Below are 26764 nucleotides of genomic sequence, written 5' to 3'. Positions count from 1 at the left end.
GACTCTCTGTGCTTCCTGGACACGTCTATTTCTGTCACCAGATTAGAGACGTTTTTCTGTCATTATTTTTTCATATAGGTTGTTAATTTCTTGCTTTCTCTCTTCTCTTTCTAATACTTTCATGGTGTGAATGTTGTTACATTTGAATTTGTCCCAGAAGCTTTTTAAACAATCCTCATTTTTTGGATTCTTATTTCTTTTTGCTCTTCTGATTTGGATGTTTTCTGCTTCCTTGTCTTCCAAATCTCTGATTTGATCCTCTACTTCATCTACTCCACTCTCAATCCCCTATAATAATGTATCCTTCCTTTCAGTTGTTGCCTTCTTCATTTCTGACTGTTTTTTTATTTCTATCTCCACTTTTCTGTTTCCTAGCTCTTTGTTGAAGTTCTCTCTAAATTTATCTACTGTTCACTTCAGTTCATTGGGGATCCTCATAACCAATGTTTTGAACTTTGCATCTAGGAGATTGTCACCATTTTATTTGGTTCTTTTCTGATGTTTTGTTCTGTTATTTGGGAAATATTTGTCTCCTCATTTTGGCTGCTTCCTTCTGTTTGTGTCTGTGTAATAGGTAGAGCTGCTACATCTCCTGGAGTTGGTAGTGCAGTCTTATGTAGTGGGTGTCCTGTGGGGCTCAGTGGCACAGTCTCCCTGGTGTCCTGATCTGCGTGCTCCAGGTGTGCTCCCCTGACATGGGCTATGTACATCCTCCTGTTATAGTTAAGCATTGACTGCTGTTGGCACCTCCATGGAAGAAATTTACCCTCCAGGCCAATCAGCTATGAGAATCGGCCAAGACCACCATGGAGACATGCTGTGCAGGGGCCCACCCCACAGAGCAGGACTGGCTTCAGTGCGAGGCTCTGGTGCCTGCGGAGTCCACCCCTTGAGTGTGTTGCTAGTGTTGGTAGTTGTGTGGGTGCTTCAGTGTAGTCTAAATCTGTCCCTGGTTGAGCTGGCTCTGGAGCCTTCCTAGAGGTATAAGCCAAGCCCAGCCACCACCCGTGCCACCACCCATGCCTGGAGCCAACTGGCATGATCTATAAAGTGATCTGGAGATGGCTACTACTTGTGCTAGGCTTAGACATGCTGGGAAGAGGCCAAGCTTCAAACCAAGGCTGGCTTCCGTGAGTGCCAGGCCTGGGGCCACTTAGCAAGTGGTATGGGGCCTGTCAAGGCCAGATGCTGCTTATTTGAGAGATTTTAAGAAAGTCTGCAATGTGAGCGAGGACAGGCCATTTGTATGGAAAAGCCACTGGAAACAGCTTGGATGGGTGGGGTTGGGCCTCAGGGAATCACTGGTGTGGAGCAAACAGTGTGAGCCAGGTTGACGGAGACTCAGATACAGTGCCTGTCTGGTGGCTCTGTGGGGGAGGGCTCAGCAAAGGAACAATGGCCTCTGCCAGAACTTCTATCTGAGAGAAAGCTGCCCCTCCAGCTCTTGCCCTGATGTCAGACAATTCAGTTCCTCCCTGTATGTCCCTGGTGCTTTAACACATTTTACTTTTATGGTACATTAAACTCTCCTCACCAAAAAATAAAATAAAATAAATTATATCATTTAATGTGCTTTTATTTTCACACAGACTCTGAGATTATAAAGCTGGTTATACAGATGAGGAGACTGAGGGTCAGAAGCATTAAGAAATTTGTCCAAGATTTAGCACCAGAACTCTGGACTCTGGGATTCCAGAATCAAATTTTTTACATAATCCCTCTGAGGAATTTGTATCCAGGGAGTCACAATGGTTGCAAAGTGCAGATGCCTGGCTTTCAAACCAGGGGCTCTCTCACAAAATGGTCCTTCTGCTTTTAGCTTTCTTTGCACATTGTAACCATCCACACTGGCTTTAAGATTGAAGGAAGCAGATTAGAAGGACAGGTAAAAATTCATCCAGGTCAACACAGTGTTGACTGGGAGAGGAGACCTAACTGAGGGTTAGGCTTTGCAAGGGAGCCTTTGGCTTAATGGAATGCCAGCCTCTGCAGAGGGTCTGGTCTTAACACATACATTAGAACCTGATACTGCTGAGTGCCCCAGAAATGGAAAATATTTTTTCATGTTATGTTTCGTTACTTCAAAACCTGGTTAAAAAAAAGAAGGCCAAGATTATTTTCTAACATTTCAAAAAATTTTTAACATATGTGCATTAACTATTTTCCCAAAATTTAAAGGTACAGTATATTAATGAAATGTATATACTTTCATAGGTATATGCACATATATATAATATAAAGTATTTATATATACAATAGTAAGATATATTAAATGGTAATACAATAATAGTACATAGAACACTGTGAGTGTATAATGCATAATACATATACATGTCTATTATCTATACACATACATACACACATATATAATTACATGAAGAGTCAAAGAAATATGTCCTTTGTAGTCTTATATATACTACAGAAAAATTGAAGGGATAACAAAATGTTTGACAAAAGGAGAATGAATACATTGAAAATGTAATATAACATGCACTTTTTTGAAAGTACCATTAACTGGTACTTTCAAAGAATATCTAATGAGATGAAACTATGTTTACAATGCAAAAAGGAGTTTCTAAAATTCCATATGTAATACAATCCAAATTCTTGAGAAATTGTACAGTAGATATTTTTATATACATGTACATGTTTGTGTGTTGGAAGAAAGAAGGCAAAGTATTAGCAGGTGTTGGTCATCCCTACAGACTTGAATTACCATTAGTTTCATTTTCCACCCTGAAACTTTTGCCCACTTTCCAAATTTTGTATAATGAGCATGCATTTGTGTTACAATCATAAAAGTTAATGTGTGCTCTAAATACTATCATAGCACATGGGCTTAACTGATTCTCAAGAGAACTTGATTGATATTTAAGGACTAGCGCAATGTGGAAAGAAAATTTTCCCCTTAATTTGGGGGCAATTTCTTTTCCTTGCCCTCATAAAATATATCCTTAGTTTCAAGTTCTAATTCCCTTTTACTTCCAATTCCCATCCAATTATTTACTGGGTACCTACATTAACTTCATTAATATTTGTGTAGCAATGTATCACTGCTAAAGGAGTATGGGTTTGATCTTTGCAATTACCCGTTTAGGTATAACAGTACCTTACAAAGATATACTCCTTATAGGGATGAACAACCAATGTTCGGAAAGGGTTAATGACCTGCCAAAATCCACCTCCCCCCCTACACACACACACACACACACACACACACACACACACATGGCAGAGCAGAACTGGAACTTGAATCTCTGGGCCCCAAGTCTCCTGACCTCTCTCAGTGAACAGCTGAGACACAAGGAAGCATCGCTCGGAGTCCCTTTTCTCAGACCTCCCCAGCAGTAGCTTTCAAGGAAAGCCTGTCAGACAGCAGGTTCTTCTCCCCAGCGTCCCTCCTCTTGTGTCAGGGCCACGCACGCGTCTGCTTGATTCACTTGTGGCGCTTAGCCATGGAACACATAAACAAGCAGGGAAAGCCTCAGAGAGCAGTCTGGATGCCCAAATGGAGTGATTTGTCTTCTGAGATTATTGTTTGAAATTGTTTATGTCAGTTGCTGAGTTTCTGTTCTGTACTTCAGGGACCTGTTTGTGGTGGAAGAAAAAGTCTCTACAGCTGGAGAGTGACCCCCTAGGGCAGCTGTCATGAAAGGGTGCCCTGCGCTTTCCTGTCCCCTGGACTGCAGGCCCGGCAGAGCACGCCAGAAGTTCTCTGTCGCTGGGCACACTCTAAACATGTGTAACTAATTTAACCTCACAACAACCCTAAAGGGAGGCTCTGTTGCCCCGCCCCCAAGATGGAAAAACCGAAGCACGTCCCCCTTACAGAAATTTCATGATTAATAAACGGAAAAGTTGGGACTTGAACTCAAGAACCCCTGGTTTCGTAGCCTAGTACTGCTTCTCACAGGCACCTAAACTGGCTAGAGCTGGCTGGAGCCATCTGGCTCTCCGCCTGTCCTCTCAGAGAGCATGCGCACTGTGAATTCTGCCCTCACTCCCCCCACGCCCCCCCCCCTCCGTGACAGGGTGAGCCTCAATGCATTTCCACTTGAGGTTCACATTCTTCTCCCTCTGGTCCACATTCCTCTCCCTCTAGTGACTTGAGATATTGTGATATAAAAGTCCTAAGCTCACAAACCTGGCAGTGTTGTGAGTGAGAGAGAATTCCTTTTGAGGCGTGAATTAGTTTTCTTCAAATGTTTCAACAAACTGAGAGTGTGGTGCTTAGGGAAGGAATGGCTTTCCAGTGGTTGTGTGAACAGACATCTTCCTAAAACAACTTTAGACCCTGCCTGAGGCCTGGCCATCGAAGTAACTGTGTGATGATTCTGAGTTAGGGCTCTTTGGATTTCAATATTCTCCTGATTTTTATCCTCCAAATGCCCAGTGCCAGGAGCTGGCCTGAGGTAATGATTCTCAGTCTTGTTAAAGGAAGGGAACTCAGAACATCTCTTAGGGTGAAGAAACAACACTGTTCCAGCCAGGCCTCTCCCATGCAGGTCTGCCCACCTGCAGGACCACCATGGCCAGGCCAGCTCCCCTCTGGCTCCTTCTTCCTTCTTCTTCCAAACCATGAAGGGCTCCCTCAGTGATAGGAGCATCATTTTTGCTTCCTCTTCTCTAGCTGCTGCCAGCAATAGATGGGTAGCTAGTTGGGCCAATGTCATTCTTGGTCACTCCAACCATCTGGCTGTGCATCAGCACACGGGGCAATGGTTGACCAGGGAGCAGTTATTATTGGTACCTGGACTCGGAAGGCAAGGAGCAGAGTGTTCTCAGGCCTCAGCACTGCACACAAAAATAATCCTGGTTCTCAGCCTTGTTTGGGAAACGTGGCCATCACTGGGGCAGAAACAGCATAGATGAGACTTATCGGGCCACATTCTCCCAGCTTTATGTCAGTGGTGGCCCTGTCTCCTCTTCACCAGGTGGCTTGATACCTGTGTACCCCAGGGAAGAACAAATCAGAATGATGAGTGGCTCAGGTTACTCATATGGAGGATGGCCTTTTTTTCCCCCAGATTCAGATAATACCAGGTCAAGAAAAGAATTTTGGGGGTGGACTGTCTTTTTGGCAAGAAGAGGAGAGTTTGAGCTATAAATTTGTGTCCCACAATGTTGACTCTCAGCTCTGGAAGGGACATGAAACCTCCAATCATGGTCCTGCTTTTTACTTTCCAGGATGTCGTTCATCCCCTAGCTAGCAGCTTCTTCCTGGCCTGCGTCTGACAGTGTCCTTGAAGGCAACAATGTCGATGTCAGGGTTTATACATGAAGGTCGATCCAGCTAAACCGAGGGTAGGATTCAACAAAAAAGAAGTTCAAGGACTAAATTATGCACAGGTACTACTACCCTCCTGAGGGAAGAGCCTTCAGCTGGCTGATGCTGTGTTGTGTTCAGAGCTAGTGGTGTTTACCTGGCACTTTATAGAGAGGACGCCACATACACAGCCATCCAAGAGTTTCCATGACATGCTTAACCCTGTTCCTGGGTGTGCCAGTGTCTGTCTCTGGTGTGTATGTTTCAGCCACCTGTACAAACTATAAGTCCCCATACCTAGGAGTCTTTGCAAGTAAGGATTTTAAAATAGATCTCAAAACTCTGCTTGGCTGTGCTCATAGCTTCCCATCACCACTGGATGCCCCTTCTCAGCACTGAGCAGTAGAGAGCCTCTGGGTTTGCAAACAACTGAGAATCAAATAGTAGAAATTTTGAACAATCTTAAGCAAAAAAGAGCACTTACTATGGAGACAGGAATATGTCTCATGGAACTCAGCAACAGGAATATGGTTGGCATGTGAAAGCAAGTAAGCTGGAATCAGGGACTGGACACCTTCACTTCCCTGGCTTTCAGTGACAATCATTCTTCTTCCTCTCTACACCAGCTTTCCTGTTTTCCCCTAGCTCTTAATTTAATTAAAATGAAAAGTCCAATTCTTCTTCTATGTATCTATATTCCTTAATCATGTGTTTCTAACACTTTATCTAATTCAAATGTGTGTGTGTCTTCTCCCCACTAGATTTTTCCTGCCTGAAATAGCTTCATAGCATCCTCATTATGTAGAGATGCCTCAGCAAATAACAAGGAACTGCTAAATGCTTTTTGAGAAGCTGAATTGGTTGATAAATGCATGATTACCAGACTGGGCTGGTGATTTTAAATATTCTAAAGATTTCTGTGGCATTCATGGAAATAATAACTAGTTGAGTTCACATTTTCCTTTAGAGAGTCAGTTTTGGACCCTACACTTCACAACTGACTTTTAGAGCCCTTTGCAATATTGTACACCTACTGTAGTACTTTGAACATAATACTAAAAACTATTACAAGAAATATTGTAATTTCATGGGGACAACTCTAGAAATTAAGAAAATTTTCAGAGGTCTGAATTTGAAACATAGAAAGACCCGGGTCAAAAATGGAGCCAAGAGTCATGAAATGTTAGCATTCCAAGGAGCCTGCAAGATGGGCAGTTCATCTTTCTTATTTTATGAAGGAGGAAACTGAAGCCTGAAAAAGTGAATTGTCCTCACCAAGATCACATAGCTATTTAGTGAAAGGCCTCCTGAATCTTGTGTGACTTTCAAGGGACATCCCATTGATGTGTTGTGTCAGACTGTTACCGAACAAGAGGTGGGAGGGGCAATACAATATTTGGCCCACCTAGGGATGCCAAAACTGCTATACAACAGGGGCCCCTCCCAAAAAAAACCAAAATACTAAAATCTACTGGGCCCTTCTGTCCGCCGCCAATTGGAAAGACATCTCTCAATGCCAGAGATTTGTGAAAAGGAAACAAAATGTTTATTTAATGCTATTCAGGCCTAATGTCACCACTAAAATATTAAAGTCCTTTAGGTTGTACACCTACACCCACACAGCGCTCCCTTCTCCCACTGTCCCAACTCCGGGTACCGTAAATCAGGAAAAGAGCACACGTCTGTATTGCAGGCTGCTGGCACCGTCAGCTGTGTCACTGTGCAGGATCTCGAGTTAATCCAAAGTACTGTGGTACCCTCTCATGGTCCACTGGCATGAGTCCTTTGTACCCAGTTCCAGTCAAAGTCTCTGTTGCTTTTCAGGCCCCGCGCCAGCCCCAAAGCTGCATGGGCCTCTTCTACCAAAGCTGCAGGAGTCCACACTCCACCAAAACCATGTGGCTTTCTTCTTCACCTGGCTGCAGGGATCTCCATTCTGGCAAAGCTGCATGGTTTTTCCCTTTCACCTGGGAAAGAGGGGATCCGCACTCTGCCAAAACCACGTGGCTCCCTCTTTCACCTCACCAAGAGGGGGTCCTCACTCTGCTGAAACCGCATGGCTCTCTCTCATCTGGCCAAGCGGGGACCCTTCGTGTCCTGGAGCCAGTCTTTTCCAAGCTCCCACACAGGCCTTCTCACTCCGGAGCCCAGACCCTAGTTTCATTCTGAGTCCAAGCCCTTCTCACTCAGGAGAGCAGCTCTTAGTTTCCATCTTGAGTCCCAGCTACTCCTCACTCAGGAGCACAGCCCCTAGTTTCCATCTTGAGTCCTCCTAGTTCCATCCTGAGTCCCTGCTAGTTCCATCTTGAGTCCCCAGCTATTTAACATATCTATGAAACCAGTTAAAGGTTATAGATATGTTAAATAATCATTCCAGAGGTTAGCTGCAAAACTGTTGCTATGCAAAACAGCTCTCAATGGCCTGGCTCCATTCGTTTCTTCCCCCTGGGGGGGGGGGGGAGGACATCTTATATGTCTCTCCAATATTTCTATACACTTTGAATTCTGGACACCTTTCTAAATCTTTTTTTTGGGGGCCCCCCTGGCTGCACCCTGTATCAAGACCTTTTAACTACTACTCATAAGCATTCTGCTTATGTGTGAAGCCAAAATTGAATTCAGATGCAGGTTATATTTTTTAATATAATTCACATTGATTTTCTATGAAATTCTGGAATTTAGCATCTTATTGTCCAACATTTAAATTACTAAAATTTACATTTAGACATAAGGCTTATTGTGTATGCAGAACATGGAAAAAGTATAAAGCAATGAAATTACAAGCAGTACTATGGACCTGATGGAATGACTGCTCTGTAGTTACCAAGGGGTGCAGGTTGCTAGGCAGGGCATAGAAGATTCCAACAGTATCCAAGTGTCCATTGTAAGAAGGTACTGTAAGCCCACCACCGTTTGCTGATGTTAAAGTGGGCTTCCTTCCACTGCTGTTGCTAAGGGACCTGGGTTTGGTCCTTCGCTGAAATCGGAGACTCTCCTGTGCTTTTGAGGCTTCACTCTCCCAACAGGAATGTTGAAAGATCAAGATGAATTGGGAATATGGGGTCATGTTAGTGCAATGGCACCATAACCCACCCCCAGCCCCTGCTGCTGGATAAAACCACCCCATCTGTTTCTAAGCAATATCTCCTCAGAGGTTTGATTTTTTTTACATCTAAATCATAAAAATAATATAAGTCATGGGGGATTTAGAGATCATGCAATCTAATTGTTTTCAAACTCTGCTCCAAGGGGCTTTGACATTTTATAAGAGGTTCTGCTTTTATTGCTCACCCCTTTGCAATTGATTTTTTCCTTTCATGTTATATTTCAGTTAAAAAATGTTTCCAGTGCTTTTTAAAAAAAGTTTGAAAACACCTAATTCTAACTTAGTCTTTCCTTTAATGGGTAGAGGGGCTGGAGCCCAGAGAGATGAAATCCTTGTATTATTATTTTTAAGTGTTGGGGGAAGATGACACTTAAGTTCAGTTAGTAGAATTTGGGGAGTTATTTTCATCTCCCCACCTCATCAAGGCAAAGTCATGCTAGAGAGACTAGAATTTGTGGAACATTAGAAGAAAGAGAGGAAGATGACATACGGTTAGTTACTATGAGCACACATTGTTTATTTTCTGGCTGAATAGCCAGATTCATTCTGAAGTTCTTAGAGCAAATCTTTCATGCATAAGTAGGTTTCTTTTCTCTTTTCTCCTTCCTTCCTTCCTTCCTTCCTTCCTTCCTTCCTTCCTTCCTTCCTTTTTTTAGAATTAGTATCACCTCCGCCTTGGGCCCAGGGAAACAGCTCAGGATGAGGGCAGAGGCATAGCCTTATTAATTTGGAGTTCTGCCAGGACACTTGGCCTATCTCTTGTTTACTTCCTGGGGCAGGAACTGGTGTGCCCCTGGATTAATGCATCTTTTATTTTCTATTAAATACATATAAATTAATAGCCATCACTGGAGTAGATACTTTCACACACATACACTCACAATAAAGAAATTAAACCTTTTTTCCTAGTAGTTTTCTCTTTACTTCCTCTTTCTACCTCTTCCCCATTGTTGCTTTCTCTTTTGTCTACTCTGTTTTCTCCTAAAATCATCAGTACCTTCAGCATTAATTCATATTCAGATTTCATCTGATGAAACTTTCCCATCTGATGAATGTTGTATGTAAACATTCAGGCAAATACATAACCCTTAAGCAAGTTAAAATGCTATCGTAATGTGACATGGTGCCTCTGTTGGGCAGAAGCTACTTTCTCCTTTTTGGTTCCTTGAAACTTTGGAATTATTTGTAAATCATTCTGAAAGCTTGATTTCAGAATCAAGCTTTCATAGAAAGCTTGGTTTAGAGAATTTAAACTGGGTTTGTGTAACTGGGAGATTCAGGGAATTCCAAATTAGACTCCTACACTCTACAAACTGTATCTTTAAGTCAAGTATGAACCCAGCCTGCCACTAAACAAAATAAATATTTAGGTCACAATATAAGGAAAAAGTAAAAACAGATTTAATGTATTATAAGTATATTTTTATGATATACACAATATCTAAAATTTATTTAATATAAAAATTGTTAGAATAATTAGTTTAAAATTAGTTAGTTAGAAAAACTAATTTCTAATTAGTTAGAAAAAGTAATTAAAGTCTTTTCTAATACTATATACAGAATTAATTCCAGATGCATTGCAAAGTTAAATGCAAAAACTAAAAACATAAAAGTATAATAAGAACATTTAAGTGAATATATAATCTAGATATGGAGAAGATTTTCTAAGTATACACCAAAGATAGAAATTATAAAATTTTTAATGGATTACATATAAAAATGTTAAATGCCAAAAGTTTTCACAAACAAGATTGAATGACAAAATAAAAATCAGTGGAAATTTACAACATAGATGACTAAGTTTAATGTGCTTGAAATATAAATAGCTCTCCCAAATCTACAATTAAAAAATTTCAACGGAAAAGTTTGCAAAGCATGTTTTCAGGCAGTTCATTAAAGAAAAGTTAGTAATTGTCAATAAATCCATGAAGACTTGCTTGGTTCATACAATGAGATATTCTATTACTTATTAGCAAAGCTCTTTATCCTTCTTTATTGGCATCATCTATTGTTAATAGTGTATAGTGAAATTGTATAGTCCTAACGGGAGTATAAAATGACAGATCATTTCTGGAGGAAAGAAATTAAATATACAGTAAAGGGACATTAGTTTAAAAGATATTGGATGAAATACTTTGTGGCCATTAAAAATGAGAGACTACATATACACATCCACACAAAAAATAGTAATATATTGTCAGTAAAAAAGCAAAGCACAAAACAGCATTAAAATGTGGTCTAGCTTTTGCACATAATATCCTTGCTTATTTCTATTTCTGAAAACTATGTTTTCCTCAAAATTTTCTATAATGTTTGTTAAAACATAGTTTCAATATGCCCTAGGCCAACTGGACTACTATATTCAGGAAAAAGACAAAAGAAATGGTAGTTGCTTTTTATTTTTTGGCCCAGGTGACTCTCTTAAGGTAAAATGGGGTAAGTAAGGTAAAATACTGATCTAATTAATAAAATCTAATCTCTTCTTTGGGTTTATATTGAAGCTGAGATACAGAGAGGTTCTGGCTAGAGTAACAACTATGTAGTAGCAGAGTGAGGTCTAGAATTGCAGGTGCTGTACTCCAGAGGAGCCAGCTCTTTTTAGAGTGGAGCTTCTTCAGGCCAGTAATCTTAAATTAAATTCCCATCAACCTCTTACTTTGGTTAGACAGGTAACTGAGCTTCTCTTCAGCTCCATTGTTTCGTATTCAGTAATGATCTTTCTTTGTTGATGGCAAATGGAAAGTTTTCCATTTCCACCGTTCCCTAGCAATGTGACATTTCAAACAGTAGCACAGAACTCTTTAAATAGAAAAGATCCATTTCCACTCTATCGTGACTCAGTAACAGCCACAGGATTCTTCTCAAACTTTCCTAAAAATGTCATCTTTGGGCTGGACTCAAGAGGAACATTTCAGCCAAGGAGACACATTTTCCACTCTGTCAGGAATGAGCGAGCATGGGTTTGGAACATAAAGTGTTTTGCAATCCTCAGAAAAGCAATACTTCTCACCAAAACCATGGCAACAACTCTGTGTGATACGTCAGAGCCTGGGAGCATTCAGGAGCCTCCTCCTAACTGGGTACTCAACTGGGCTTGTAACCTATGTCTGTTAGTAACAGTCACCCTTGCTGCCAGAAAGAGAATGATATCCTTCGTGACTGTTGCTTTGGAGACACTGTGGCAGTGATGCTGAACTGAGGGTCCCTTATGTCGAGTTACCTACAAGGGAGGTAGCATGAAATGTTCCTCGTGTTCTAGTGGATCCTGATTCTTCATGAAAGGACCATCCCCCGCCCCCAATGTGTTCCTTTCAAACACAGGGTATGGCATGGCAAAAGTTACTCTTTTATCATTCAAATAGTTCCATTTGGAATTTGTACCCAAAACTTTAGAGTCCAAAGTCATGGGTTTAAAATTTGCTTCCCTCACTTCTAACTCTGTGGCTTTGGGTGAGCTATTTACACCCTCTGGGCCTTACTAGCTGTGACACAAAATAATAATTCACACTCTTTGTGGGATATGTGGGAGGTTTCAGTGAGATGATTTGTATACAAACTTCTAACCCGAGACAGCACTTTTCATCCTGTCAATGCCAGAGAGGTATGGAGGAGAAATGAAAGAAGTGAACAGGAAGATGAAAGAAGTGATCTACATGAGAGAATGCCTCAGTTTCTTCTGTTCACTCCTCTTGTCTCCTGCCTTTCCCAGCTCAGGTAACCCATGTGCTCAGTGGCCTCTTCCTACAAATGCCTCTTTCCCAAATTGCGCCACCTCCCCCTCAAAGACAGCAAGCCCTGGGCATGGCTGACGTTTTGTAAGTTATACATAGGCGCTCCCATTGCAACTTAAACTCCCTTTTTTTCCTTCAGATCCTATTACCGGAACCAAATGGATGGGCTTTCTCTTGAAGCATCCATGGTCGATGTAAAACAGAAAGGTAGCCTTGTATGGTTTAGGGCACAGGTGTCGAACACAAGGCCCGTGGGCTGGATCTGGCCCTCCACCTTGTTTTATCTGGCCCAGCACCTTGTTTCTACCTGGCAGCAGCACCAAGCTCCTTGCCCCTAGTTAAGGAGTAGTTACATTTATATAGTCCTAAAATTACATTTGGCCCTTTGAAGGCAACCATGAGGCTGATGTGGCCCATGGTGAAAACGAGTTTGACACCTCTGGTTTAGGGAATAGTTAACTCATTAACTCCATCCCAATAATTCTGTGAAACTGTAATTGTGATATATGGCTAGTGTTAATATTATGACTGTTACCAGATGAGCCGGCCAGGGCTCACAGACCTGGAGACAGCTTGCCTCAGGTCATACAGTGCAGTGGAGTCAAAGTTGAGTCTATGCTTTCCATTCCCAACACTCTTCCTTTGTCAAGCTGCTTCCCTTCTTCATTGAGAAAGTGCTGCCCGCCACCTCTGGCATGTAGCAGAGGGGCTGTCTATGTGATGAGAAATGTGACAATGTCCATCATTCCAGTATCTCCCCACTCTTCAACCTGAAACTCTCAAGATACCTGCACCATTGCACCTGGTTCTTCCTCTCCTGGCACCAGCAAGTGAAACTTTCTGTCTGTAACCAGTGGTGTGCAGAGATATTTTAACTCTGATTCTTGAGCTGGGTACCTAGTCCCAGCCCCAGCTGCATATGGGGTGTCTATTTCTGGTCCTTCACTATAGTGGATCCAGAAGTTTCTATATATTCTTTAATAATCATTAAGTAGGGGGCTGCTTCTCTGGCTTAATGGCATTTACACTTATGATTATAAAATATTAAAGCAACATATTCCTTCTTCTTTGGGGAGGTAGTGTTTGGGGGTGTGGAATTTGCTTCTCTGGTCCTGAAATTTATTTGGGGGTGGTGAGGGGAGGGTGGCAGACTGGAGTAGTCAAGCAGCATTTATAAAAATGGGTAATATAAGATTCTCTCTACCAGATAAATCTATCATGGGTCTAGAGTAATTGAAATAATGTAACACTGAACAAGTATAGCCAGGCAGATGAGGAAATCAGACTTAAGAGCCCAGAACTTCTGAGTAAAGAGGTGACTTCAGTGCAGACATATGACTTACAATTCTGACAAAGGAATGCAAGAATAGACTTGAAAAAAACACTTTGGTTCTAGAAACTAACAGAGACTGACAGCTGAGTGTCAGAATCATAAAGGAACATACTGGAATGAAGTGGAAAAGGTACGAAGAACTCACTTTCCTTCACCACCCAGAGATGACCATATGGCCTCAAAGGATGTGAAGCGGAAACCCCACAAATACCTGGCATGTGTAGGTGGCTAGAACTGAGAGTAGGGGAAGGTAGGGGCCAAAATGCAACCCTTCCCTCAGTCTTTTTTTTTTTTTTTTTTTAGCCACAGTGGGTCAGTGAAAGTTTGCCAGCAGGTCTGGGGCCACAAATGGCAAGCTGAATGCAGGGAGACAGGTGCTGCTCAGAAAAGCCCAAAAAGATGGTCAGGGAAGGAGGCCAGGCACTCACTGAGGACAGCTGTGCCCAGAGGCAAAGGCTGCTTCACCAAGCACAAGCTGCTTCCAGGAGTGTAGGGCCCCTCCCATGTGCAGGAGGGAATAGCCACAGAAAGGCACAGGGTCATTCGTGCTCCACCTCTGGCATTGGAGCTTTGCCACCCAGGGACAGACCACACTGCGAAGATTCTCCTGGCCCTGGCTCGCTGGCCACTCTCTTCAGGCACGGAGCACTGCACTGGCTGCCAAGCCACCAGCTTCCCTGGAGAGAAGCACAACAGCTTCCAGGCAAGAAAAGTGGTGGGGCCAAGGGCAGCGGGCAAGCCGGCCGCTGGCTAGCAAGAAGAGAATCTGAACAACCTCCAGGAGAGAGAGCTATTTGCCTTCTGACCACAACCCTTCCAATTTGATGCTTCGAATGGGACAATTCTGCTTTGAGGAGGTCATCCTATAGTAATAATGAGGGCATGGGCTGAAATTAACTACCAAGAGTGCCCACTGCTGTTTTTTCATAATGAAATATTGGAAACAAACTAAATATCCAATAATAGGCATTTGGTTTAATAACCTAAAGAAAAACAAAAAATAAGATACTATGTAGCTACTAAAATAGTATCTTTTGAATGGTGTTAAATAACGTGGGAATATATCTGATATATTATTAATGATAGAAAGCAGCTAATGAAAGAAAGCATAATATGATCCCATATAAACGTAGAAAAAAGGGCCTCAAGGACACACATCCCGTATTAATAATAGCTATCTCTAGTTTGGCAATAGTATCTTTTTCTGGAAGCTTTTCTACATTTCACAGTGTTTCCACCTTGAATACACACTGATCTGCTTTCTTCCCGCTTTACTACTCTGTGTTACACTCGGAGAGAACAGTGCAGCTCAGTCCTCTGGCTTACTAGTTCATTTTTAACTCTGCTACTTCTGATGTTCAGTTATCCATTTGAATTTGTTTATTCTAATGAACTAAGTTTTACTTTGACCTTTGTTTTTTATTTTTAAAAATCTTAGAAAACACATAAATTAAAATTTACCATCTTAACCTTTAAAAAATTTTTAAACTTTTTAGTTAGAATATGTTTCTAACTAAATATGAATACAGTAGGCAAAAGGCTTGTTCTATTTCAAAAATATTATAGTTAATGCCATTACAGTTTTAACATGGTAACAAACATAGTTTTGGGTGGAGCAGCTCCGGTCATCATTCACTCGCATTCACTGAAGAACACGGTGTATATGCTGGTTTGCAAGTAGATACCTAAAAAACTTAATGCTAAACCCATTTTGACTGCAAACCAAACACAAACTTCAACACTCCCCACTCACTCTACTGCAAACGAAGCTTTAATACAAGATTGAAATCACACATTAGAGCCAAACAATCACTGTACAAGAACTACTTCTCCTTCTGACCATTATATTAACTAAGTTATAAAGCCGAGTATAACTGTGATTCCAATGTTATAATAAGCAAAAACACTAAAATTCTAACACATTAGTTAATTCTAAGTCTCGCTTAAAATTTCAACCTAAGACTAACACCACCTAAAAGCTTATCTGTCTATAAACATTCTCATGTCCAGAACTAACCTGAATTTTAACTTTGACTCAATTCTATTCTCTAACATTAGGCTAACCCTAAGTCTGTCTTAAACTGAAAGATACCATGAAATTCATCATACTTTATGAAGATACTAGCAAATATCTTCTAAAATAATGGGTTTTTTTTCATCTACATTCATGAATGTTCATTGCATAATTAGAAGTGTTTGATTTAGGGGTTATAGCTTCTGCTGAAGAGTTTGCCATCTGAGTCATTTTTTAAATATACAACATAGTGGCATTAAAAGCATTCACCTTGTGTGACCACCACCACCACCCATCTTCAGAGCTCTTTCCATCTTGCAAAACTGAAACTCAGCACCAATGAGAAAATACTCCTCATCCCACCACCACCCCCATCCCTCACTCCCTGGCAACCACCACTCTACTTTCTGTCCCAGGAATCTGACTAATCTAGGTACCTCATGTAAGTGGGGTCATATAGGATTTGTCCTTTAGTGACAGGTTTATTTCACTTAGCATGATGGCCCTCAAGTCTGACCTATGCTGTAGCATATGTCAGAATTTCCTTATTTTTTAAAGCTGATATTCTGTGGTAGATACAGAGTGGGCAAAAGTAGGTTTACGGTTGTGAGTACACAAAGCAATTTATTCTCATATTATTAATTCATTGATTACTGTAAATCTACTCTTGCCCACTCCTGTATATACCCTATTTTGCTTAGCCAGTCATCTGCTGACAGACCCTTGGGTCACTTCCACCTTTTGGTTATTGTGAATAAGGAACATGGATGTACAAATCTCTGCTTCCACTTCTTTTGGATATATACTCAGAAGTGGGAGTTCTGGATCACGTGGTAGTTCTATTTTTAATTTTTTTTTGAGGTGTGCCATACTGTTTTTCACAGTGGATATACCTTTCTACATTTCCACTAATAGTGCACATGGGTTCCAATTTCTCCACAGCCTCTCCAACACTTGTTGCTTTTTATACACATATAGTAGCCATCCTAACATGTGTGAAGTGGTTTAGTTTAGTTTTAATTGATAAATATTCTTTTGCCTGTCTTCAAGAAAGGGCTGTTGCATTTGTTCACACTGTAACTTTGAGTATATGTTCTTTCATGGTTAAGTTTGGAGTCTTTCCTTCGTAGTGCTGACATGCCTCCCGGGCTAGGTTATTCTCGATGATACCCTCCCAGTGTGCCCTCATGGGTTTCTGTTAGACTGAGTGATGCACAGGTGAGCCCAGCCTACAGGGAAAAGACACGTCACTGACACTTGTGTTTTGATCTAATTCTAGGGATTAGCAGAGAGGTACAGGATATCTAGTAGCTGGTTTCAGACAGTGCAGGATTCTTAACTCCCTTGAGTATTGCTAACAATCTGAACAATCCTGTGGTCCCCCAAGATGCCATATTTGCGCTTCCACCTGCAGAGAGACAGTCTCATGCCTGTAACCAGTGCCTAGTCCACTGTGAGAAGGACATGGTAGAGGCCGACCTCCTGCTTTGGTACCCAAACCAACAACCCTGTTAGACTGAGCCTTAGGCTCCCTTCTGTTCCTGGGCAAAAAGGATTCTTGCCACAGCTTTCAATTACTTACCTTTGTATGTCTTTGGAGGTAGTTTTTTAATTTAATCCCACATTCTTTTTATGCCTCATAGATTATAGTTCTGAGCCCCTGAAAAATCTTCTTCTTTTCCACTGTAGGCAAATGTCTGCTTTCTCTATTCTTATTATGAACAACTTACACCCAGAATCTCCCTAAGAAAATGGAATATCTGTAAGAAATAAGATAGATATTGGTCTACAGCCATACCACCCTGAACACGCCCGATCTCATCTGATCTCGGAAGCTAAGCAGGGTCGGGCCTGGTTAGTACTTGGATAGGAGAAATAAGATAGATATTGAAAGACAGAATGTGTTTGGGATACAGAGGTGAGAGAAAAGAAAAATCTCAAACAATACACTCATATATATATATATATATATACACACAATATACTCATTATATATATATAATACTACTTTTATGCATATATGTATATAATACAATCTATGGATAGTAGCATAAATATTTATAAAATAGAGTATAGTTTGAAAAATTTACAATGTTTTATTTTCTCTAAGCAAAGCATGATTCCAGTAGCCCTTCTTTGAATTTATAAATGGATTCCAGAGTCTCAATAATACCATTCATTGATGACTGACTTTGTTCCAAGCACTCTGCTAAGCAACCTGCATAGGTTGTCTTTTCAAACTTCATGGCAACACTAGAGGCAGGCACTGTTCTCACTTTCAAATGAGGAACTCGAAAGTCAGAGAGGTCTTACCTAGGGTTTCTCACCTGTGAACCCTAGGGCTGGAATGTAAAGCCATGTGAGACTCCAAGGCCTATGCTTTCTTAACTCGGTCCTCCCTCTTGAAATTACAGGACAATTTCCAAAAGAACTTGATGGTATTTACTTTCCAAGTGGCATAGCAGGGACAGAGGGAGCATGGTGCTGTGAAAATAACATTCACTTCAAAGAGGAGACAAGTGTCCTCTTTCTAGGTTGTTACCAACTTCCTGAAAAACCCTGCAACCCTCTCAGCTGCTCTCCTCCCTTTCTCTATGTCTGTAACAGAGATAAAGATGCACAGACTTTCACAACTGCTCTGGAGATAAAATGAGAAGAGCTATGCAAAAAAGCATGATGTAAATATAAGTGGTTAGGATCACATTTGGCCTAACTCACAAACTAACACTTCTTTTTCTAAGTTTTGCAGTTACGACTTCAACAGAGAAGGACCCAGGAACAACTGGCCAACCAAGGCATCATACCATGTGAGTAGCTGCATATCCTATTTATTAGTTTACTACAGTGGGGTTTGGGGAACTGGAAAGCACCTCAGAGGTCGTTTAGTCTAAGCCCATGGACCTTCACAGAATCTGTGTCATCAGAAGTCTCAGATTTGGGATGCTTTGTCCCAAATGCTACTCACCCACAAGGGGATGAGTCCCTAAAATTTCACATTGTGGTGTGTTTGGTTTCAGGGTAAGCACAATTCACTATGGGCATCCCTCACCCTTTTCATGCTTCTAAAATAGGATATCATTACTATTCTTTCCAGAAGCATTAATCACATCACCTTTTCCCACCTCCTCAGTTTTACTTCTATTTGGGATACTTGTATCCACAATTAATTGAATATTGTCAAGTGCTTCCTTTCTGGACTACTGAGTAGCAATACCATTCTAGTGTAAGTGGTATAATATTGAATTACTGGCCATAATGTGGATCAGAAAATAAAAATTATCAAATCTTTTAGATGTATTTGAAATTTTCTACCAATGTAGCAATTAAAGTTAACTTAAAAAAAATAGAAATAGCAAAAAGAGTGTTCTGCATGAATGAAGTCACAGTTTAAGTTTATTTAGGTCATAGTTTCTAACTTTCTCCAACAAAATTTAAGATTCATAATGACTCTTACAGAAAACCAGGTCCCTGTTATAATTAGTATTTTAGAGTTTGGTATGAAATAAGTGGAAATGTGTTCTTGACAAAATGTCCTGCAGTTAGTAATATCAGAGTCCTATAATTTAAGGTCTAAAATTTGTAAGTATAATTCTGTAATTCAGAGCCAACACACAACTAAGAATTTTTCAGGCCTTTTCCTTTGTATTTCAAAAGCAGCTTTGTGTTAATGGCTAAACCCTACAGGCAGAAAACAGCAAGTGAGCTTATAGTGGAACAACTTTTTTAGAAGTTTGCCAAACACACACACAAAAAAACCCAGCTTATCCTGCCATTTCAAAGCTGCTTAAACAACATGTACAACTATGATGAGAAAGCACAGGAGCTCTCTCCTGTGTGTGGCCCATTCGTGGTGGTCAGACCGCCTGCACATGTGCTCAGGGTGGAAGAGAGACAGGGGTCTGCAGGTTTTGAATCACACAAATTCCATCCAACTTCACTCAGTGCTGACAAGGCCAGTTTTTCAGGAATCCTACATTGGTGGCAGGATTTATTCACTAAGATTGCAGACAAACATAGATCCACCAGGATCCTTTCAGCAGACCAGTCTATACTATGTGCCCTTAAATAGAGGATGAGCCACAGATTTGAATAGTATGAAAATAATCTACCCCCTCACTGGTTTTCTTTGTCTTAATTCTGGAAAGGCAAATGAAGGGGATAGACCAGGACCTGCAAGTCAGCTCCAACTGTTCACAGCTGACTTAGAGTTCCCCCTATGTGCTTATATTCTCTGAGTCTGGGTCTTACTACTGGCATTTGGATGAGAATAAACTGTTTTGTTTTTTTTTTGTGGGGGGGGCAGGGTTGAGGTTAACAAGATTAAATCTCTAGAAATTGGTAAAAATACTTGATAAGATAGGAATTAACCCTATGCTACATTTTAAAATAACACCTCTATGTCAGTTGGGAAAACCAAATGTCTGTTTGTGTAGTAGGGTCCAATGGGGATAGAATATTTTGTTCCCCAGGACTTTTGGAATCAGATAGTGTGCAAATTAACAAGATACTGCTTGACAGAAATTTTGTATTCATAGTTCATGTATCATTAAAATAATTACTGGAAAAAGTCCTATGAGTAAGGAAATGATTTTTTTTCTTTTTAGTTCAGCAAAATTATAAAAGTTCATTAAACATCAGTTTTCTATAGTCTTCAGCCAACTCTTCTCAACCAGGCTTTCCCAGGGTGTAGATTCTCTGGGACTATGTCCCAGCCACGTAGGCGCACACCACAGGCCCAGTCTGGAGAAGCCTTGACTACTGAGCTCTTCTCAGGAAGCTGGACCCAGAGGAATCTCCACTGTCAAGGGGTGGGGCTGGGGAGAAGAGGGCAGGCCTCTTCAACCCAATCAGAGATTAATAGGCAAAGTAATTCAGGGCTGAGCAGGGCAGGGCAGCCAGCTTGTTTACTCAGGCCCTAAGGGTACCAGTGGCAGCCCTCAGGGGAAAAAGGAATGAGGAACTAACAGTCTCAGGGGCTTTCCAACTTAATTGAATTTGATCCATTTCAAGCATGACTCTTTGCAAGACAGGGTGCCAGGTGCTATAGGCACTAGAGTGAGCAAGACAGCCCTTCAGGGAAACACAAGATTCTAGGAGAAAGGATGATGAGAAATACTCGTATGAGTCCAGGTGGAACTTGTTATGTTCACAAGAGGGCTTCTTATTTCTTCATTCTTTTATTTGAATTTTTTGAAACACCACAAAAGAGATAAGGTAGAAGGAAGGGAATAGAATGGAGGGAAGAAGAGCTGGTAATCCTTAGAGATCATCTAATTCTGTGATTTTCAGTATTTTGAATTGTTAAAGATATATTGTGTATGCATGCACTGACTGAAAGAGGGTGGGGGGCCTCTGCCCCACTTACTCAGCACCCCCGTCCCTTCTGGATGCCTGCAGTTGTCTTCCCCGGAGAGTTGCTTCTCTTCAGAACAGTATTTGAAACCCCTGACTTAGGCCTCACCCCCAGGCATTGTCGTTCACGTTCCTAAAACTGAGATTGAGGAGACCCAAGAGATATTTCAAATGTCCCGAAGCCTGGACACAATTTGGTTCTAATTTTTGCAAATTAGAACGGTGACAATTTAAGTGTGTGCACAAAAAATTATTAATAAAGTTTCCACTTTATCAATAAATTTTTAAATATTTGCAATCTTCACCCAAATTTTAAAACATCACAAATTGACAAAACTGAAAGTTGATAGCCAAATGAACTGTTAATTGTTCTTATGTTATTATTGTATAGCACTACTGCTTTTAGCTGTAGACACAAACACACCAGTATCATTGAGCAGAATTGGGCCTGTCCACTGCAAAAATGCACCCTTCTTATTGTGCACAGTGGGGGAACTGAGGCCAGAAACTGTGTCTTCTGCTCTCTATACAGCACTCTTTTCTCAAATATTTGACATGAATCACTTGAATTTTTAAAGGGCTTACTTAAGTTTACTTACTTTACTTTACTACCATAAAGCATTTTGTGGCATTTTATGGCCCAAGATTTTGTACACACACACACACACACACACACACTATATATGTATGTATGTATGTAAATATATCATGACAAGAATAAACCAATGTTTTTTGAAATAGCTTCAGATTCTACATTATAATCTATACCTCACTACGACCAAAATAAAATGAAAAATTCCACTGACTTACCTATGTGGCAGATCTCAATTCAATTGCATGCCAAAGCAATGGTTAAACTGTTAAAGTCTCTCGCCTCCCCCAACTCCAGTGAACTAAACCATGTGTAATTTTTAGTTGACTAATGAAACTAGTCCAAATGGATTTAATTTGATGTCTTTCCCGTCCTTGGCTGTGTGCATCCTGTAGGTTTTGAGTTTGCCAATGAGTAACAGAGTCCTCAGCCACCAGGGCAAATTCTCTTGTATGATCCCCCTTAATCACTTCATTAAGCATTGACTTATTTCGTACTTTTGTGCATTATAGGTTTAGAATTTTACCCTTTTGGTGCTTTGAGTGGATTTAAAGGCATTATTCCTAGACTTTTAGTCAAGATAGGCAGGATTCTGAAGCCAGCACTGAACCCCTAGAATAACTTTAAACAGTGGAAAAGGGTTCTCCAGCCAGGAACATGGACCTAAGCCGGAGCTGAAAATCACTTTTACACTTATAATATCAGTTGTGAAATTCACATTTTCACAACAGTCTTAATAGCTCCGTGAAATAATCATGAAGTTAACTTAGAAATACTTAAGAATTTATTGTTTGGACTTATCTCCAAAATCTTATCTCTGACTCTCAAAATGGAAATTTCACATTTCCTACTTTGTCACCGTCGACTTGAATTTACAGGGAATGGCTTCCCTGTGCCTCCCTTCCAGGCTTCAGGCTGTAGGAGGGCAGCAAGGTTCTCTACTTTCTAAGGGATACACAACAGAGCCAGCCTCTTCCCCCTTGTAGACCTTGGATCTGTTCATCATTTCTCACAAAAATTACCTCACCCACAACTTTTTCCTTGGGCAGTCCTCTCCTGGGTAGAATCTTAAATGACACAATTTCATTCCAACAACTTCAGAAGCCTTAGTGCAGAAGTATGACCAGCTGTATGGATTAGATGCAATCAGTGATCAGAGAGTAATGCGGTAAATACTTTGACCATCTGCTGTGAGGAAGGCCCCATAGAGCACAGAAGAGTCAGACATAAATTCTGTTTCAAAGTGCTTACAGCCCAGAAGGGGCCCCAAATCACTCCTACATAATTGTCCCCATTAACAATATTGATATCACCATGTGGGAGCGGGTATCTGGGAAGATTTAAGGAAATAAATTACATTTTCTTTCTCTCTTCCACTGCTGTGTAAGTGGGGCTAATCTATATGAATCCAGGGGAGAGAGGAGAGAACATTTAGTTTCTCATCCTGGTACATAGAGAATGAGCTTAGAGGACTGAAACGGATTGTGGAGTACCCAGGGCCCAGAGAGGCTGGGACTCCTCTGCAGAAACTCCTAGAAAGCCGCCACTGGCCAGAATGAAATGTCTGGGTGGCCTGGTTCCATGGTCTGATCGATGTAAATGAATTCAAAGATACAATGAGCTGTCTATGAATGGTGCTGCCTTTATTTGTTTTGCAGACTAATCCAAGCCACAGCAGCCACATACTTTCTGCAAAGCCTTGGTAAATCCCTGAATTCTGTGATTTTCCTCCTGCATAGCAAGAAGAGTGATGGGGGCAATTCCTGTTCCCACACCACAGGCAGCTTCATGATAACTTCGAGAAGTGGACTAGGCAAAGCCTTCTTCCTTTCCTCAGCGCATTCATTTGACTTGGCTTATCCCTACAGCACCCTAGCACACACTGCTGGCTGTTTGAGCAGAACACGGCACAAGGGATTAACCTGTCCGCCTCCTCCCTTCTTTCTAACATCTCAATTTCAGAGATAGGAAGAGGCACATCCCGGATTTTCATGGCAAACCCATTATAGGTCAACAATCCTAAATTCCTTCTTTTTCTCTTTTTTCCTTCAATTTTATGGTTTCTTGTTCCTTCAACACTAGTAAACCAGTAATTATAAGCATACTATGAATTTTCCTTTGTGTCCTTCTTCTGAGAAATTCTAAAATTTTTATTTCTGCCAGGCCCCAAGCCAGGTCTTTGACATTACAAAGTTACATTGAGAAGACCCCTAAGATTATTAGTTGGTACTGAATTGGTAATTTATTGTCAACCTAAAAAAGAGAACAATTTACAAAGCATTATCACAGGTGAGTCATTTACTTGAAATGAAAATATTCATGATCCAATTTGTATTTGAAAGTGAGGCAAAGAGAGGACAAGCATTACTAGACCCATTTTATAAGTGGGAAATTGAGAACACAGGGAGACTATCAGAGTTGTTCAAAGCTATACCAAAAATAGGTGGCATAAACCAGAACAGAGCCAAGATGGGTGGTTCCCAAATGTTAGTCATCCAAGACTTCTTTAATTACACCTATCACTGCCATAGATCTAATGTTTGAGTTAGTTTTGTCTTCCTCCCAAAGGACCCTACATCCATGAATTATTAACCCACATGTCTGTCTTTGACTAATGAATGGCACATAAACTTACTGACTTGTGCTTTCTCATGAGGACAACCACTATTAAACCATGTTGTGATGAATCCAGGCAGCGATAGTGAAAAGTGATAGTTCATTTTGCCTAAGCAGCCTTTTTTTCCCTCTGGGCAAACATACCCCTTTTCTTCAGGCTTTTGAAATACTGAAAATCACTCCTAGAAATCACTACTCCCATTTTGAACTCCCAAGGACCCTACATTAGGACCCATGGGCATTATAAACTCTGGAGCAACTCTCAGACTTGTGCCTCAGAGTCAGCTAGAGGGCTTGTTAGGACACAGAGCCAGGGTCCCACAGCTCGGAAGTTTTGGATTCTCTAGATCTGGGGTAGGACCCAAGAACTGGCATTTTTGACAGTTGCCCAGGTGATGCTGAAGATGCTGGTCTGGGAGCCACATTTTGAGCACCACTGCTCCAGCTCCTGTCCCAGGACACTGGCACTTTGATTCTGCCTCTTGGCCCTGATCAGAAATACCAAGGGAGCCCTCCATGCCTTGGAGTTCTCTCCCTCCAAGCCTGGGAGCTAGCCACTGGTGAGAAGAGGTGAGCTCTGCTTCAAGCACAGCCCTGCTCTGCCATCAGAGCCGCCACTGACACCAGGCCCCCACCCTGTGCTGGCCCCTCTCCTTACTTCACTACAGTGCCCTGTGATCTATTTCCTCTTTTTTTTCTGGGATTTAGATGAAGATGTGAGGTTAGAGTGCAGAGCAGTGCTGCAAGAGGCCTGTTCTCACCTGGGGATCTTTTCCTGGGCTCTAAGAAAGCAAATGTTTGTACACACAGCTGACCCAAGTTAGCTGGAGCTGCAGGCTCTGAAATGGCCAGGCCCCAGAACTAAACTCTGAGGTGAGAATGTGAGTTCCCTTGGGAGAAGTGATTAGTCTCCCTCCAGGGGGAATGAGTTAGATGTGTGCCTGACTGGGCTGACAACCATATTTTAATTTGAAATCACAATTGACTTTTTTTTAATTTAGAAATTTAAATTCCTTTTCAATGTTAAATGTTAATATCCCTTAAATACAAAATTTTGCCCTTTGATACTCTCAGGGCTGGCAGCAGAAGAGGTCCCTTTATGTGTTTTCCAAAAAGTGAATTTGGGTGACTGCCTCACGGCCGGCACTGGCCCTTAGGGGAGGTGGCTAAACCCACATTCTCCAAAGTCACAGAAAACGCCAATATCTGTGGCAGGGCCTGGTGGGGTAGTTTTCCAGAGTGACCTCCAGCCAGTGCCCCATATAACGTCCCTTGACCCCTGAGAACAGCATGTAGTAAAATGCAGTGTGTTGACCTCTTTGGCTTTCTTCCCAAGTTCTTGCTAAATGGACATAGCTTCTCCACCCTGTGTTTTTTTAGAAGGTTCCAGATGACCTTTGTGCTCCTGGCATCAGAGAACCGGACTATATGAGTCATTTCACAGTGGAGTTGTTAACACCAAGAAGTGATGAATTATAGTTTGACAAGCTAAGATACAGGAAATACAATTTTTCTTAGAACAATTAATAAACTGTGCTAAAAAGAATTGAAGAACCTCAGGGACAAGAGAACCAGATAAATTCCTCCCAAGTGTTAAGCCCAATTAAAACCATTTGAGTATGAAATGTAAGAGATATCTCAAGAGACACACTGTGCCTTGGGGATTGCTTCTTAAGGAAAAGGATGTGTTATCCTTCTTAACCACTTAATCAGGCCTCACTAACAGCACTTCCTTTTCCGGACTATAAGTGATCAAACCACACTGGTATATAATATCGACTGAGATGAACACCAGCGTGTGGGAGTGTGGGACACAGGTGGAGACCTATCTGTTCAACTTGTACAGAACCACTACGGTCCACTGGACTTTAGCAGATGTGTAGGATCTGGTTGCCCAGGGAAATGGGAGTTGCTTTTAGAACTCCATCAATACAAATTGCAACTGTGATCAAATGCAGGAAAAGGCAAGCCTCCTTACTAAGGATGGGGCTAGACACAAATCAAAGAAAATGCATGAACATCACAATAGAATTGCACATGTCTCCAGATGATTTCTTGGAGTCACTGAGGACAAAAGGAGGGAAGGAGAGGGGCCAGAAGCCCATAGTAAGAGTAAAAGTAGCCAAGATAAACTGTTGTTAGATCAATAGAAAATGTGATATTCAATCAACACATTTATCTTTCTTTCCTATGTGAAGGGAAGCCTCCTCATCTGCTCAAAGTAGTGGGAGGGGCTTGTCCCATATACTTGGCACAAGGCAGTCAGCTGGGACTATTCGGCATGCTCCTTTGGATAACATTGTTAATGTTGGAATGAAGCAGTGAGATTAGAGAGAGCATGCTTAGCACCTTCCCAAGCAGTGTCCCCAAGAGAGGATAACATAGTCTGGACTACGAAGGACTTGGCTTAATGTCCAGCATGCCCTTTTGAAAACTGCTCAAATCTAGCATGATCTTAAGGACTGAATGAAGCACAGATCCACACATAAACACACACACAGCCCCAACCTCCAATTTGGCCAGAAATCAAGTTTTTATTCTGGCCAAAATTTGGAAGAATATTTCATTGCCTACAGCTTAAAAGTGGACACCTGTCAGAGTAATATTAGAACTGTAGGTCACATGACTCATCCAGTTATTCAGACTTACACAGAACAATATTCAGTGCAATTCTGTAATCTCTGATCAACTTCATCACTTGTAATGAAAAGTGAATGTTTGTGGCTCCTGATTGAGATTGTTACAGGGGATCAG

At 41.3% G+C, this 26764-nt stretch overlaps 1 protein-coding gene across 5 annotated transcripts in view; it reads left to right on the top strand.

Annotated features, from left to right (window-relative positions):
- The window catches only part of MYOCD (myocardin), a 101824-nt gene that overhangs the window by 17833 nt on the left and 57227 nt on the right, over positions 1-26764 (top strand). For 3 of the 5 annotated variants that reach the window (XM_053672707.1, XM_053672706.1, XM_053672705.1), the window contains exon 2: positions 18192-18257. In XM_053672707.1, coding sequence (XP_053528682.1) covers positions 18192-18257 — 66 coding nt within the window. Of the gene's footprint in view, positions 1-18191; positions 18258-23052; positions 23097-26764 lie in introns of all 5 variants that reach the window. The other 2 variants (XM_053672709.1, XM_053672708.1) reach the window with 1 other exon arrangement.

This window comes from Artibeus jamaicensis, unplaced genomic scaffold (assembly GCF_021234435.1).
Source record: "Artibeus jamaicensis isolate MK-2021 breed Jamaican fruit bat unplaced genomic scaffold, CSHL_Jam_final contig_781, whole genome shotgun sequence".
In the NCBI taxonomy this organism is placed as follows: Eukaryota; Metazoa; Chordata; class Mammalia; order Chiroptera; family Phyllostomidae; genus Artibeus; species Artibeus jamaicensis.
Note: the sequence above shows the minus strand (reverse complement) of the source record. Positions and strands in the feature narration are given on the sequence as shown.